This window comes from Tenrec ecaudatus, chromosome 16, assembly GCF_050624435.1.
Source record: "Tenrec ecaudatus isolate mTenEca1 chromosome 16, mTenEca1.hap1, whole genome shotgun sequence".
In the NCBI taxonomy this organism is placed as follows: domain Eukaryota; kingdom Metazoa; phylum Chordata; class Mammalia; order Afrosoricida; family Tenrecidae; genus Tenrec; species Tenrec ecaudatus.
Window position 1 is genome coordinate 89749451 of NC_134545.1, and position 16604 is coordinate 89766054.

Consider the following 16604-nt stretch of genomic DNA (forward strand, 5'->3'; position numbering starts at 1 on the left):
TTTCTTGTCTCTTCACTTCTTTTTATTTTCGTTAACGATTTTATGAGCATATAATTCAGACATCTTACAATTCGATGGTTCCCATGAAGAAGAGTTGTGCACTTAGAGAGCAGAACGCCTTGTCTTCTTCCCCTGGGCAGCTGGTGGTTTCAAACTGCAGACATTGAACTTAGCTGCCCAATGAGCTGCCCACGACACGAGAGTTCTTAGGAAGCTTGTACACCATTTAAACCCTGACCTTATTAATATGTGCCCCCCATCACGCTCTCATTTATATCCCAGCCTCCTGCTTTCTTGTTCCCGACGCAGTTTTGGCCCCGGGAATGACGCCCAAAGGGAGAACAGCATGCACGGCTCCGTGTTTCCTCCCTTTCTCAGAGGTGTGTGACGAGGAAGCCCGCCGAGCTGGAGGCCCCAATTGGAATCAATATAACTAGTTGTCTGCCTTTGGGCACTTTTGTGAAACTCAATTTACTGAGATTGCAGAGGTTGGGCTGGATCACTGTATTTGACAGGTGGCTTCCTCCGACTCTCTCAGGGTCCGTCACATTGGGCTGAGCTGTCAAGATTCCTATCCATCCTGCTGTTTAGCTCGGGATTGGAGACTGTTTGAACAGTGTTCAAGTGGTAGAAATAGGTGTGGATACCCCCTTCACTGACTCCTTTTTCACTTTGTCCCCCTGTAATATCTGTGAGTGTGGGATACTCTGAGCTGGCTTCTGTCCTCTGACGGCTTATTTTCTACCTTAGACTCAAAAGGGTCTGCAATTTGGGACAATAACTTTTACCTTCCTCCTTAACTTTTCAGGGGTCCACCTGATCATCTGTTTCTGGCCTCTTGGGTTGTTATCAAATTAGTGACAACATTCAATACTTTCCCTCCCCCCGAGAAACCCACTTGAACACTCTGAAGGCTCGCTGAGAGTGCTGGATTCCCCTTTGCAGCACCCCTGCATGGCACTAAGAAACAGAGGTTAAAAGGTTTGACTTTGAGATTCAACAATGTGTTCAAGTCTGACATGGAAGGTGTGGAGGGGAAGACCATTTTAGATAGGATTCCAGATTTTAAGAAGTTTGACCAATGAAACCATCATGTATTAAACAGATATTTATTGATGCTATACCAATAAAAATGATATATTAGTCAGCAAAACTCTTATCAATTCAAGTGAGATGTGACTGCACAAGTGCAATTAAACTATTAGTAAAATTACTTCTGCATCAGGGAGGAGTGGAGCCTACAGCAGAGGTTGCTTACCAGGATTTGTGATCCGACCAGTCAAGGAGGCTGCTTGCAGTGCAGAGGTCAGGCCCCCACTAAAACCACTTGATCCAAAATGTTCCTAGTTCCCAGGCTGAGATCCCCTAGACTTCTGCCCCTCTTACAGCCCAGAGGGGCAGTAAGTTTCTGTGCCCTGGACAAGGACGTCACTTCGGATTATAATGAATAGAGGTTTCCCTCCCAACTTGGAAGATATTTCACACCCTCTCTGGCCACCTGAACAAATGAACCCCGTCCCCTGTGGACAAATGGATAGAGTAACTTTGAAGTACAAATCTCTGAATTCAATAGTTAATCAGATCTTTTGAATCCTGGGCTGGGTACATGACAAATATTGGAGAAATATAATCAGGGCCTTGTCCCTGCCCTTAGGAAGAGATTATATTGTCCAAATGGCTGCATATTAAGAATAATACTTTTAATTTGTGATTGATGACTTAAGCTTAACTCATCAATTCCAAATATATATAAATATTTATATAAAAGTGTATACACATACAAAATATATACATTTGTGCTCAGTAGTATATATGTATACATACACAAATATATATGTATACATATGTGGGTGCTTAAATATGTGTGTGTGCTTACGTGTGTGTGTATGTGTGTGTGTGTGCATGCACATTCACATGCAAAGGTACTCTTATGGTTTGGGGTAGAGGAATAGGCTGCAAAGTTGGAACAGAAATGAAAACTGACTGAATTTTGCATGAAATATCTTCAAACATATTTATCATTATTAGCCTCTCATTGTTTCTCCCTGTGTTCATTTGTGGCAGTGGATGATCTAGATCTGTGTGTGGGTGCACACACATGTATGCTTTCTCTTTCTGAGTCTGTATGTTTCTTTCTGTCTTTCTGTTTGTCCTATCTTCCCTCTCCTTCGTTTCTCTTTTACCCTCCTCCCTCTTCCTACATGGCAACCCTCAGTCACCCAATCAGCTCTTTTCTTTGTGACCGCCACCATTCTCTCAGATCTAATCTTCCTCTCTGGGCGACTGTCATGCTGGAAAACATTTCTCCTGACACTTTTGACCTGGTGAACAAAAAGAGCAAAGACAGTTGCTTGTTCCGGTTCCGCGTGGAGAAACCCTCGGGAAGTCCTCTAACTCGTCTTGATACCCTAAATCACAGAAGCCAAGGTGATGTCGATCCCCTGCTGGCCATGTGCCAACTCAGGAGCCCTGGTCAAAAACAAATGCTTGAGTCAGAGAGACAGGTCTATCAAGAATGGAAGGGAAGGAATTACCAAATAGACTAAAACCAGATGTGTCCCTTCTAGCAAGGCAATCCCAACTCCAAAGACACAACCAAGCGCTGACAGATGTCCACTGCACATTCTGAGTCTCTAACAGAGCAAAGGGCAGAGGTCAGCATGAGTGGGAGTGGCCAGGCAAGGCTTCCCAGAGATGTGGTTTGTGATTCTAGCCTTTCAAAGCATGAACACGTTGAGATGGATGAAAGGAAGAGAGCAGCCCTAAGAAAGGGCACACTCTCTGTGCTTGTTGAAATCCGTCTTGTCTTTTGTAAGCACCTGAGGTGGCAAGGACTTGCCTTCTTGTCTCAATAAAACCCATTGCTGCTGCATTGGTTCCCGAGGACAGCACGGATCTGTTCCATTGGGATCCCGAGGCTGTAATTAGTTTTATGAAATCAGACGTCCCCATCATTCTTCCCCAGAGCGATTGGTGGGTTTTAACCACCAATCTCTTGGGTTATCAGCTGAGTGCTCGCCCACCGGGGCACCAGAACTCCTTTTGTAAACACAGCATAGTACTCATAGAACACAGTCAGGTTTGTCTATTATGGCTTCCGTTTGGTTCATGCTACCTGCCAGTGATCATGGGGGGGGGGGGGGGGTGAGTGAAGGAGAGAATGGAAGAGTAACAGGTTAAGAAGGCTCTAATCCTGAGAATGCTCGCTTGTTTATTAAAAGCACAGGGAGGCTGTGGAGCAGAGATTGCATCCGTATAGACTGCGCAGTCTCTGTGGCGGCCCTCAGTCCTGGCTGTGTCCCCTTGTGTGTGCTTCATGTGGAATTGTTGGCTTCTCACAGGAGGTGCGGGAGATTGATTCATAAGTCCAGTAACATCATGCACTATCAAAAAGGTAGCACTTTCTACGTCCTAGGAACATGGGTGTCAAATATTTAAAGGGAAATGCAATATAAATCCTTAAGAATTACACCCAAGGAGGAAAGACACAGGAGCCCTGGTGGTGCGTGGCTAAGCTCCTGGCTGCTAAACAGAAGGTTCTGGCTGGAACCCACCTATCAATCTGCTAGAGAAGAAATCTGGCAATCTGCTCCCATACAAAAACATTTCAGTTTAGGAAACTCAATGGGGGAAGTTCTCTTCTGTCCTATAGGGTGGGTTTGAGGTTAACAAGATTAATTCATTTGATGCAGAAATTAATTAGTAATTGCGTAAGGGATGTGACTGAGTCATACAAAGCAGTGATCCTCAGATATAATGGCACATTGAAATAACTCGAGAGCTTAGAAAAAATTGCTACCTTGATCCCTTGGAAAAGAGCCCCAGTGGTGTTGTGGTTGAGTCCAGCTGTGATCCGCATGATGGGAAGTTCAAAACCAAGGAGCAGCTCCATGGGAGAGAGCCTGGTCTTTCTCCTCTGGTAAACAGTTACAGCCCTAACGATGAGGTTCAGAAGACGACTCAAGAAAACGTATGCTATACTCAAGCAGAACTCAGGGAGATAGCCATGGAATGGCTACTAAGAGTGTGGGATGTCCACCGGTGCAAGAAGTGTAACATTAGACCAGTCTGAGTTCCTTGACAGTGTGAGTTTCCCTAATTACAGATTCTTTTTTCAGTGTCTCAGCAAGAGAGGTTAAGAGATGATCTAAAAGCATATTTGGTTGGCTCACTGAAGCTTGAGATGGCTGATGGCCTAGATTAGACCAACTTGAGGTACCTGGCCTTCCGTGGTACGCTGGAGAAGAAGGCATCCAAAAGCTTAGGGAAATTGGTATGTTGGAATGGATCTATCAGAGTAATCCCATAGATGCAAAAATGGAGTGCCCTGAGGACATACCTTTCGCCACAACCATCAGGAACAAGTGTATGAAGTGGGCACAGCATCTCTGAAGACTCCTGTGACTGCTATTTTATGTGCATCAGGATTAACAGTGGGAACTGCCCTAAGCAAACTCTGAGATTTGCACATAGAGCAGCAGTTCCCAACCTGTGGGCCGCGACCCCTTTGGGGATCGAATGACCCTTTCACAGGGGTTGCCAGATTCATAACAATAGCAAAATTACAGTGATAAAGTAGCAATGAAAATAATTTCATGGTTGGGGGGTCACCACAACATGAAGAACTGTATGAAAGTGTCATGGCTTAGGAAGATTGAGAACCACTGCTATAGAGAGTCACGACCACTCAATCAAGACACACATCCCCTTGATTGAGGGGAAGGCCAGGTGCCTTTGAAGAAAGGACCCTGCTACATCACCGAAGATTTATACTGTTAGTCTTTCTTCTAGCCTTCCACCTGTGGCCTTTCACAAGAGTGACTGTTCATTGGGGGAAAGGAAATAATCTAACTTTGGGGTAACTACTGGACACTGACTCTGAACTGACACTAATTCTAGGAGACACACGATGTTTTCACGGCCTACCAGTCAGAGTGGGGGCTTATGGAGGTCAAATTATCAATGAAGTTTTAGCTCAGGTATACCTCACTGTGGGTCCAGTGGGCCCCCGAACCCATCCTGTCATTGTTTCCCCAGTTCTAGAATGCATCGTTGGAATAGACATACTTGGTAACTGGCAGAACCCCCATATTGGATCCCTGAAATGTGGAATAAGGGCTATCATGGTAGGAAAGGCTAAGTAGACACCATTAAAACTGCCATTGCCTATGAAAATAGTAAACCGAAAGCAGTACCACATTCCTGGAGGGATTGCAGAGATCAGTGCCACCATCAAAGACTCAAAGAATGCAGGGGTGGTGATTCCTACTACATCCCCATTTAACTCACCTATTTGACCTGTAAAAAAACCAGATGACTCTTGGAGAATGACAGTGTGTTGGTGGTAACTCCAATTGTAGGTGCCATTTTGGATGTGATTTCCTTATGTGAGCCAATTAGTACTTATCCTGGTTCTTGGTATGCAGCTACTGATCTGGCCAATGCCACCTTCTCAATACCAGTCTCGAAGGACCACCAGAAGCAGTTTGCCTTCAGTTGGCAGGGGCAACAATACACTTTCACAACTCTCCCCCAGGGGTACATCAACTCTTCTTCCCTGTGCCATAATTTAGTCCAAAGGGACCTTGATCACCTGTCTCTTCCACAAAATGTCACACTAGTCCATTATATTGATGACATTAAGGTGCTTGGACCCACTAAGGAGGATGTATCAAAGAATAGATTCATTGGGACAACATCTGCGTACAAGAGGTTGGGGAATCAACCCAATGAAGATTTAGGTTCTCTCCACCTCAGTAGAAATGTCTAGGAGTCCAATGGTGTGGGCATGTCCAGACAGTCTTACTAAAGTGAAAAATAAGCTATTGCATCTGCTCCCCTCCCCCCACCAACTTAACAGGAGGCACAACGCCTAGTGGGCCTCTTCAGATTTTGGAGGCAGCATATCCCTCGTTTGGGTGTTCTAATCCAACCTATGTATCAAGTTACATGAAAGGCATCCAACTGTGAGTGGGGCCCAGAACAGGAAAAGGCTCTGCAATGGTTCAGGCTGCTGTGCAAGCTGCTTTGCCCCTGGGACCATATGATCCAGCTGACCCAATGGGGCTTGAGGTGTCAGTTGTAGATAGAGATGCAGTGTGGTGTGTTTTCCAGGCCCCTCTTGGTGAATCACAGCGTAGACCCTTGGGATTTTGGAGTAAAGTCCTGCCATCCTTTGCAGACAACTGCTTCCCTTTTGAACAACAGCTATTGGCCTATTACTGGGCCTTAGTGGAGAATGAACACCTCACCACAGACCACCAAGTCACCCAGAGGCCTGAGCTGCCCATCAAGAAGTGGGCATTTTCTGACCCACAGAGTCAGAAAGTTGGATGTGCAAAGCAACACTCCCTCATTAAGTGGAAAAGGTAAATATGAGCTCGGGCTAGAATAGGACCTGAAGGGGCAAGGAAGCTGCATGCAGAAGTGGCCCAAATACCCAAAGTCTCCATTCCGCTCACACTACCTTCCTTCTCCAAGTCTGCACCTATGGCATCTTGGGGAGTTATTATGATACTTTAACTGAAGAACAGAAAATTCAGGCTTGGTTTACTGATGGCTGTGCATGATATGCAGGTGCCTTTCATAAGTGGACAGCAGCAGCACTTCAGCCCCTTTGTGGGATCTCCCTAAAGGACAGTGGTGATGGGAAATCCTCCCAATGGGCAGAACTTTGAGCAGTGCACCTGGCCATTCAATTTGCCTGGAAGGCTAAATGTGAAATTATATACTGATTCATGGGCTGTGACTAATGACTTGGCTGGATGGTCAGGACATTGGAAGGACCATAAGTGGAAAATTGGTGACAAGGAAGTGTAGAGAAGAAGTATGTTGATAGACCTCTCTGAATGGACCAAGAAAGTAAAGAAAATCTTGTCTCATGTGAATGCTCACCAAAGGGTTAGTTCTGAAGAGGAAGACTTTAACAATCAGGTGGATAAGATGACACACACTGTGGAGACTTGTCCTCCTCTTTCCTCTGCCATTCCTGTCACTGCCCAATAACACATGAACAAAGTGGACAGGGATGGAGGTTATGCATGGGCACAGCAACATGGACTTCTACTTACCAAGGCTGACTTGGCCATGGCCACTGCTGACTGCCCCATTTGCCAGCAGTAGAAGCCAACATTGAATCCAAGATATGGGACCATTCCTTGGCGATATCAACCAGCAATCTGGTGGGAGGTTGAATACATAGGACCACTTCTGTCATGGAGGGGGCAGCATTTTGTTCTTACTAGAATAGACACCGACTCTGGATACAGAATTGCCTTCCCTGCACGCAATGCTTCTGCCCAAATTACCACTCATGGACTCACAGAATGCCGCATCCACTGACCTGCCATCCCACTTAGCATTGCTTCAGATCAAGGAACTCACTTCACAGCAAAGGAAATGTGGCAATGGGCCCATGACCATGGAATCGACTGGTCGTATCATGTTCTTGAGGCAGCTGGCTTGATAGAATGAGGAAAAGGCCTCCTGAAGACACAATTATGGCGCCAGTTGGTGGCTACACCTTGCAGGGTTGGGGCGATGTTCTCCGGGAAGCTGTATATGCTCTAAACCAGCAGCCAATATATGGTGCCGTGTCTCCAATAGCCAGGATTCATGGATTCAGGAACCAAGATTTGGAAGCCGGAGTGGGATCACTCACGATTATTTCTACTGATCCACTAGCAGCATTTTTTCTTCCTGCCCCTAGTCTCAAAGGAAGTAACTCTCCCACCTGGAAATACAACGGTGATTCCACTGATGGGTAGCTGAGAATGCCCCCCCCCTCTGACCTGGCCTTTTTGGGCTTCTCATGCCTTTGTATCAACAAGTCAGGAAGGGGGTCACTGTACTGAGTGATGTGATTGATCCTGATTACCAAGGGGACATTGGATTGGTGCTACATAATGGAGGTAAAGAAGAATATATCTGGAATCTAGGATATCCTGTAGGCTGTCTTTTAGTACTACCATGCCCTGTGATTTAAAAAAATGTTAAGCTACAGAAACCCAATCCTGACAGGACATCTAATGATCCAGACCCCTCAGGAATGAAGGTCAGGGTCACCCCCCCTCCCCCAGGCAAAGAACTACAGCCAGCTGAGGTGCTTGCTGAGGGCAAAGGTTATCCAAAAATGAGTAGTAGAAGAAGGTAACCTCCTACTCATCAGTTACCACTATGATCAAATGCAAAAGTGAGGCTTCTGATGGTCAGTATTTATTCTTTATATGTGCTTATTGAATATCTCTCCTTGGCTCATGTACAATGTACCGGGTACAATTAGATTCAGTGCATTTTTGTTTATATGTATGATGTTAGGAGTGTTATTTCATTAATGACTGGAAATTGTATATGGCTAAAGAATTGTGTACAGGTGTAAAGATGGCAAGGGGTAGACTGTAATCATTACGTTTATTGTGCCAATCTGGCCAATAGGAACATGTGGGATTAATCAAGTCACAGTTTGATTGGAGAGCAAAGAGATAAACGGATATGTAAGTCTCCACCACCACCACCTCCTCCTCCACTACCACCACCACCATTTCCTCCTCCACCACTACCACCACCACCATCTCCTCCTCCACCATTACCACACCACACCACCACCACCTCCTCCACCACCTCCACCACTACCACCACCTCCTCCACCATCACCACCACCACCACCACCACCACTTTCTTTCTGGTGATTGGAGCGTGCTGGAACATGCTGCAGATCTAGTTCGTTCTCTCCCTTAACCTGGGAGCTATACCACCTGTGGGCCAAGCCAAACCATGGATCAGGATGCTAGAACTTGAGGCTCCTTCAAGACCCGCCTTTGCCATGCTCCTGGTGCATACATCTCTTGAACTTGAGGCTGGTGGATCCAGTCGCCTTGCATTGTTTGTATTCAATATCCTATCTGGTCCTGCTTCGCTAAGCTTTTGAGCAGCTGAATATTGGTGACTCACCTGCTGTTTGCTGCCTATGGGCAAACTCCGCTTGCTTAGCCCGAGAGAGGACTCCACTATCTGCTTCCTTGACCTTAGACCCGGCCTGCCCATGTGACCATGTGAGTTGAAGAACTTCCAGTGTATTAACTGTTCCATGGAAGTGAGTTGAGCTGAACTGTCTTTACTTCTGTGTGGACCAATTAGTTGTTATACTCCTTCTTGGTGTATAAATCTATCTATCTATCGATCGATCTATTTATCATGATTATATAATACTGTGTCCTGGCTTTGTTTCTCTAGAGAACCCTGCCTAACACAGTGTCACAGAGTCGGTTCCAACCCGCAGCAACCATATGTACACCAGTGCCCGGTTTTGCATTGTGATCACAATCGTTTTTATGCCGAGCCCATTGATGCAGCCGCTGGGCAGTTCGTTTGTAGAGGTTTTCCTCTTCCCCACTGACCCTCTACTTTACCAAGCCTGATGGCTTTTCTCAGGGACTAGTCTCCCCTGACAACACGTGAGAACATGTGCAAAGTATGTGAGACGAAATCTCACCATGCCTGCCTCAAAGGAGCATTCTGGCTGTGCTTCTTCTACGACAAAATTGTCTGTCAGGCTTAATTATTATGGCTTCGATTGAGTTCATGCTACCTGCCAGTGGCATGAGGGGTGGCGGGTGGGGGGAGACTGGAGGAACATCAGGTTGAGACATCTCTAATCTTGAAAATACCAGCTTCTTTGTGCAAAACACAGGGAGGATCTTTACCTCTGACCTTCGGGCTAGCAGTATAAAGCTTGCCCAGGATCGCCACTAGGGCACATTCACAAAGGACCAAGGGCTGCTCTCAGAAGACCCACAGTCACCGCATCAACGCTGACTCATCGTGACCCTATAGGACAGGCTAGAGATGCCCGCGTGAGTTTCCAAGGTTGCAACTTTCTGGGGAGTGGAAAGCTCATCTCTCTCCCTCTACTGGTGGTTTCAATTTGCTGACCTTGCATATGGATGTCCAACGTGCCAACAGGGCCCTGCTAGTGGGACTGAAAACTAGCTTGACAAAGAATGAGCAAATTGAATATGAAAGCTACTTCAAGAAGAGGAGACCAGCCTTGAAGAATGGATGTTCCTTCTTGATTAGTTAAGCCATCTGTGTATTTCTCACCTGCTTTCTGTATGACCTTAGGTAACTTAGGTAAAGTTTTCCCATGCCTCACTTTCCCTTTTAGTCAAATAGGAGTATTGATAAATGCCCTCCTTACCTTTGTAGTCTGTTGTTAGTATCCAATACAGTGATCAAAATGAAAAGATTATATTAATGATCATCAGGGGAAAATATCATTAGAGTAGAACCTAATTTGCTCAGCTGTTTTGGGGTGAAATATATTATATAAATGGACTTTTTAGTTAACTTAAGTTTTCCTTTAAGGAAGTGATCGTTTTATCAATGTCTTTAGTACTGTCTTTTCTAAAATATGTCACTTTAACCCTAGTCTCTTAGCCTGTTTCTTTGTTTCTCATTCTGTTTGCATAGCGATAGCCTTTGTCTGTATCTTTAGTTTCTTTGTGTTAATGTCAAACACTGAATACTGCTGTGTTGAGGTCATGCCCTCTGGGCTGTTGAGAAGTAAGAGGATTTACGGCGTGGACCAAGGATTTTGAGTTCTTCGATCGCTTTTATAGATTTTCTATTTCTCTTTCTCTCTCTCTAGTAATCTGCTGTTAAGTCTCGCCAATTTCAATTCTACTTCCTCTTTCTAAGTTGCTGCTCTTTAGCTATTGAAGACTGGAAAAGCAGAAACCAGTCTCGTTGGAGTGATATTTAACATACGAGTAAATAGACTATGAGGGAGACCCTTTCTAAGAGTTCAGGTTGTGTGATCTTTAATACGTGAATATCTGCATACCTGTATTGGCTCTTTCAGTTCACTTTCTGGGTCTACCTGTGGTTCAGATAGCTAATTCAACAACCAACTGACACAATATCACCTGTGGAAGTGAACAGACCCATGGGATTCATTTGCAGGGATTCTGAGCATTCTTCCAGCTATGGAGCACACACCCGCCTTTAAGGTTGTTCATCCAAAACTTAGGGAGAATTTCATCCTTAGAAGGGCAGGTTTTGACTGCTTTTAAATAAAGGTCATAAGCAGAGTCTTAGGAATGATCAGACTTGGGAGGGTAAAGTGACGTAAAGCCAGAACTTAGAGGAGACCACCGCCTCCCAGTGGTGGATATGGGAATAGCCCTTCTGAGTTGGGAAGCACAAGGGAGGAAGCAGTGGAAGCCATGGAGTTGACAAGACGGAGGAGGGGAAGAAAGATGGAAGTGTGCGGAGGTAAGAAAGGGGCGGGGGGCAGGGATTTGGACAAGCATTGGCTGTGGTGAACTCTTTTCCCCCTCTCCTCACCGACATAACTACAGGACTGTGGCCTCACAACCATCACCGGTGATAGTGCCTGCGGCAGTTGCCATTGGGGGGTCACCAGTGACCATATTCTGTCAAACCACCCAGTTCAGAGGAATCTCTCTTTAGAAAGTGGATTTCAAGCAATGTGTCCTCAGTGACTCTTCCCACTTTGCTGTCTACCGTCCCCGTGGCCACTGAGCCTCTGTCTCTCCCTTGCTTCTCCAGGTCGGTGGCTGGACTGGATAAGGAGGCGGACCTGGTGCACATGGAGGTGCGGACAACGGATGGATGTGAGTGCTACCAGGGGTTCCCAGCCAGGCCCAGAGAGACCGGCCAAAGTCTCTCTCTTACCCTCACTGGCATTTGAATCGTGTGGGAAGACAGAAAGCCCTGAATTCCAATATCCAGATACCCAATTCTCTTTCCCAGAGCAAGGGAGAGACTTCCTTCCCAAATAAGAGGTTTCATTGATTCACCTCAGCAATGAATTTTCTGGGGATGTGAGTCAATGTGGGAAGCTTGAAACACCTATTAGTAATGTCTTGCTCTCCAATTTGAAGAGACTCTCCATATTTCATCATCGTATCCTGCATTCCCACGGCCAATTAAAGAAATTCCTATTTTATAGAAAAATGGACCAGATTTATACTCACACCGAACTAAACTTGAGCACTTGAGTTGATGCTGACTCATAGTGACCCTATAGGATAAGGTAGAACTGCCCCTGTGGGTTTCCAAGACAGCAACTGGGACAGGAGAAAGCCTGTCTTTCTCCCACAGAGGTCTTGAACTGCAAACCTTATGGATCACAACCCAATGGGTAACCACTGAGCTACCAAGCCTCCTAGTTATATACTAATTTATCAAAATAAGTAACCAGGCAATTATTTTAAAAACAGTCGAATTTTCCATTCAGAAAATGTTTGGAGATAGCCTCCCATGTGCCAGGTGTTTACTCAAGACTCTGGCGATATTGTGGTGAGCAAGAGCTGCATTGTGCATGCAAACAAGGCCATGTGGTCTAATGGTGGAACCTCAGGGCTTCAAATATTTCATATTCTTATTGTTCTCCGCCAGGTATCTCTTACATAGAACTTGACTGATAAATTATTACCGTATACCCTGACACTTTGGAGCAAATCTAATGTCAATGGATTCCTTTTAAAAAATAGGAATCTCCATTCTGGTGTACTCTTTGTCCACTTATTTGGAATTCAGACTTCCAGATAAACTTAAAAATATGGAATCATCTCTTGGCAGAATTCAAACGTCTCAGAGACGTTCATTTGGTTAACAGTAGCATGAAGCCTGTATCCATGTTCCTCATTCTTTTCTGGAAATTACCTTTCTCTGGAAGGTCCCTGAGCTTGCTCTGAGCCTGCCTTGCTTCTTCACTGTCTGTCCTTCTGTCTGTCTTTCTGATTGTCTCTCTCTCTGCCCCCTTTCTGTGTCACACATGCCCCATGCCCTCCCCACCCCACCCCCAGCTAAGAAGCAGCTGACTATCCAGACAGGATGCTAAGTTGGAGTCAGAAAATTAACTCTGCTCTTTGGAAATTGTCAGACTTGGGGCAAACCTGTCAATCTGTGATCCGTCATCGAGTGCTTTACAAATCCGAAAACACGAACAAATACAAGAAATATTTAAGAGGATAAAAAACTTGATGTATATTAAAATGCGTAATGAGGCAGACTTCAGTTCCGTTACCATTAAGGGCATCAAAAATGGCACTGGCTGCTTTGCAAAGGTGAACATTTCGAGCACAAGGCAGATGGAGACCGGGAGACTCTAGAGTACATGTGACTAGAAGCGGGTAAGAGGCCTTAAACATCTAAATATCCCTGGAGTTTCTAGCTCCAGGGACCCGTAACAAACATTCCTTTTTCTCCATGCCATTGTTATTCCTCATGAATAAGTTGGAGTACTTCCGTAATAAGCCAAGGTAGAGTTCAGCACTTCTCAACAGAGCACCATGGGTAGTGAACAGTAATTAAATGGAGTTGGTATACAAGGAGACTATTAGGTCTCCAGGTGAAACTAGAGGCCTTCGATGGCCAAAATATTAGCTCCTCAAGAACCTGGAATTGTTGACAAGCTTGCTGACTAGGGTGTGGTTTTCAAATGATGCAACACAACGTTCTGGCATCTCTCTAAGCACCTCAGAGTCAACAGGAGGCTCCAAAGAGAACAGATAGGGAGACTCAGGTCCCCTGCCTTCATTGTAAGCAGAACCACACCACATCTCCATCACTGCCATCGAGTCAGCACCGACTCATAGCAACGCTAGACGGCGACGTGCCACTTATCCCGTGGGGCTTGGGGTTTTGGACTGCCGCATCATTAGCCCATGGACAGGATCTTGGGTTACAACCACTGATCTTTAGACTGGCAGTCAAGGGCTTTAGCCATTGTGTCACCGGGGCTGCTTTTCAACTAAAATGTACTACCATTAAGCCGATTCTGACTCATAGGGGCTCTATAGGACAGGGCAGAACTGCCCCTGTGGGTTTCAGAAACTTTAACTTTTTATGGGATTAAACAAACCTAGTCTTGATTCTGCAGTGAAACCTGCTCAGAGTGGTCTTATTATTTTTCTATCAATCTATCTATCATCTATCTATTTATTTATTATTTGATTAGGGTTTGAGGTAACATGGTAGCTTTTAATTTATTATTTTTAAAGACGCATGTTTGGTTAAACCAAATCAAAACAAAAACTTGTATAAGGCTTCTCAGAGTGGATACAATAAAATCTACTTTAAATGTGAGTCAGTAATTATATATATATATATATTTGTGTGTATATATATATATATTGCTGTTAAATCCCTTATTAAACATAAATACCAAAATGTGAAGATACTGCTTCTTGACATATCTTCCGTCTAGGTCTCCATAGTTCTATCCAGGTCACTCTAGTTACTGCAGCGCGGTATGTCCATCTCATTAAGTATTTCCATCTGCACTTGGACTCAGACCCATTAAAATGGCAGTTGGGCATCCACGGGGGACCCACTGTTCATTTGAAATGAGCTTTGACTTTAGGGAACCCAAAGAAGTCTAAAGGGACAAGGTCAGGCTGGAGGGTGGAGGGGGAAGGTTTGCTCAATGAAATTCTCCTAGGACAATCCTTGCTGCCCTCAAAGAACAAACAGGTAATTGTTGTGATGGGGACATTACTTGGTAAAGGCTACCTGGCATTTTTCCTACCAATGCTGTTTTCAATTTTATTAAAATTTCCTCTTACTGAGACCCTGTGATTGACCTGTGTCTGGGGAGGAACATCTTTAAAAAGGTTCTCCCCAACTCCCACCTTCAAAGAGAAAGAAATCAGTACTTTTTTTTTTTTTTACTAAATCCTCACGTATTGCAGGTAGAAGATTATGTTTCATAAAAGGTTCCCCCCCCAAAAAAATTTGTTTTAAACCAGACGTTAGGATAGCTGAGAGATTTTCAAATTGCTTTACTTTACAAAGGCCCCACTCCCCACTCTCCTTGGAAATGTGTAAAAACTTGCATGAACACAAAGGCAACTAGTGTTAGAGATGGAGCCAGGATGTGGATCCTGTTCTAAATCTCAGATTCTTAGCCACATTGTCCAGTACATGATAGTTAGGACCAGAGGCTCAAGTATCCCATTTGCCTCAGTCATGTTTCAATTCAGACATGTTCTAGATCTGTGGAGCCGTAGACAGGCTGTTCTGTGCTTCTATGGGGGTGGTGATAAAGCTCATGTCTTATTGAGTGGTTTCAAGCATGAAACCAATCAGTGCATGTGGTTTCTACATGAGCCGATAGAGGGAGCACTCCGAAATCCCACTCAATGGGATCGCCATTCTCCTAATCAGGGTCCATTCCTTTGTTGTGATGAGTGAAAAGAGCCCAACTAGAATGTCCAGATTCCTGATAGTCACTGTCACCATCATTTCTAAATACCTATATATTTTCCAGATTTGCTGTTCTGCTATTAGAAGGCAGAAGATGCTGGAATTCTTTTCCCGTGGGGAGTTCATTTCACACGCATAAAAAATCTAAATCCACTAAGTGGGATTGGAAACTAACCTATTTTGTTTGATGTTAGCACCTGTGGTGCTGTGGGCTGGATGTTGGGCTGCTAACTGAAAAGTCAACGGTCCCAACCCAATCAGCTCGCTTTGAGGAAGAAAGATGAAGTTGTTTGCTCTCAGGAAGACTTGGAGCCTGGGGAATCCTCGAGAGGGGCAGTAGGGGTTGGAATCGACTGCATGTCAGTGGGTTGGTTTGCTGCCTTTGGGAGACCACAAGTAGGGTGTGCTGGTAGGAGGGTGCTTAGGTGCTTGGTTGCTAATCAGAGAATCAGTGGTTCCAACCCACCGGCCACACAATTGACGAAAGACGTGGCAGTCTGATTCCATAAAGATTACAGCCTGGGATCCCACTGGGGCAGTGCTCCTCTGTCCAATAAGGTCCTATAAAGAGTCAGAATTGACTTGGTGACACACAACCACAAGGGCAGCCTGCCTCAGGTGCTGTTTAGGGATTTGTGCACATATCTCTTCCATTGGTCCTGCTCTCGGCCTGCAGCTCAGTGAACCCCCTCCCCCCCCGCCCCCCCTGCCCCCTAACAAAGAGAGAGAGCCATATGGACATTAAACAGCTTCAGAGTTTCCTGAAATCTGCTTGGTTTACTTATTTGCATTTGAAAGTTAATGCTGTTATTTATAATAAATAGCTCCTGGGTATTTCTCTAAGACAAAACCTGAAGAGCTGAATTTGCCTTTTGTTCACAATTTTAATTTAGTTTTCCAATTTCTGACAATCTGTATATTACCCAAAGGGATAGAAGTTGAGTGAATCTGGGGACGTTTTTCCTTTCTTCCCCCCCCCCTTGCAGTGGCAAGAAGCATGACAAATAGGATAGTTTGAATATTTAATAATCTCAAAGGCAAAACATAATCACAAGTCACAGTATAATTCAACATAACAAAAATGTGTAGGCTTTTAATGCAATCTAATTCAATTTAACTATCGCTTACGGAGAGGCCTTCGAAAGGCAGCTCGAGGAAAGAATGATGAGTACAAAAGCCTTCCTGCCCGGGAGAGGTGACCATTTGGGACAGTGTGGTGGAGAGAGGAAAGGCCAAGGTGGAGGGTAGAGTTTGGTGATATGGATGATAAACTAGCCTTGCTGAATGGAAAAAGTTATACACGGACTCCCTGACCCCTGGGAACTCCAGGCAGAAACGCATCCCTGGGAAAGATAGGAGGCACCAGTGTGAGG

The 16604-nt window shown here is 45.0% G+C and overlaps 1 protein-coding gene across 1 annotated transcript in view; it reads left to right on the forward strand.

Annotated features, from left to right (window-relative positions):
• The window catches only part of SORCS3 (sortilin related VPS10 domain containing receptor 3), a 682071-nt gene that overhangs the window by 489414 nt on the left and 176053 nt on the right, over positions 1–16604 (forward strand). Inside the window, exon 6 of the mRNA XM_075534344.1 lies at positions 11569–11633. Within this exon, the coding sequence (XP_075390459.1) occupies positions 11569–11633 (65 nt within the window). The remainder of the gene's footprint in view (positions 1–11568; positions 11634–16604) is intronic.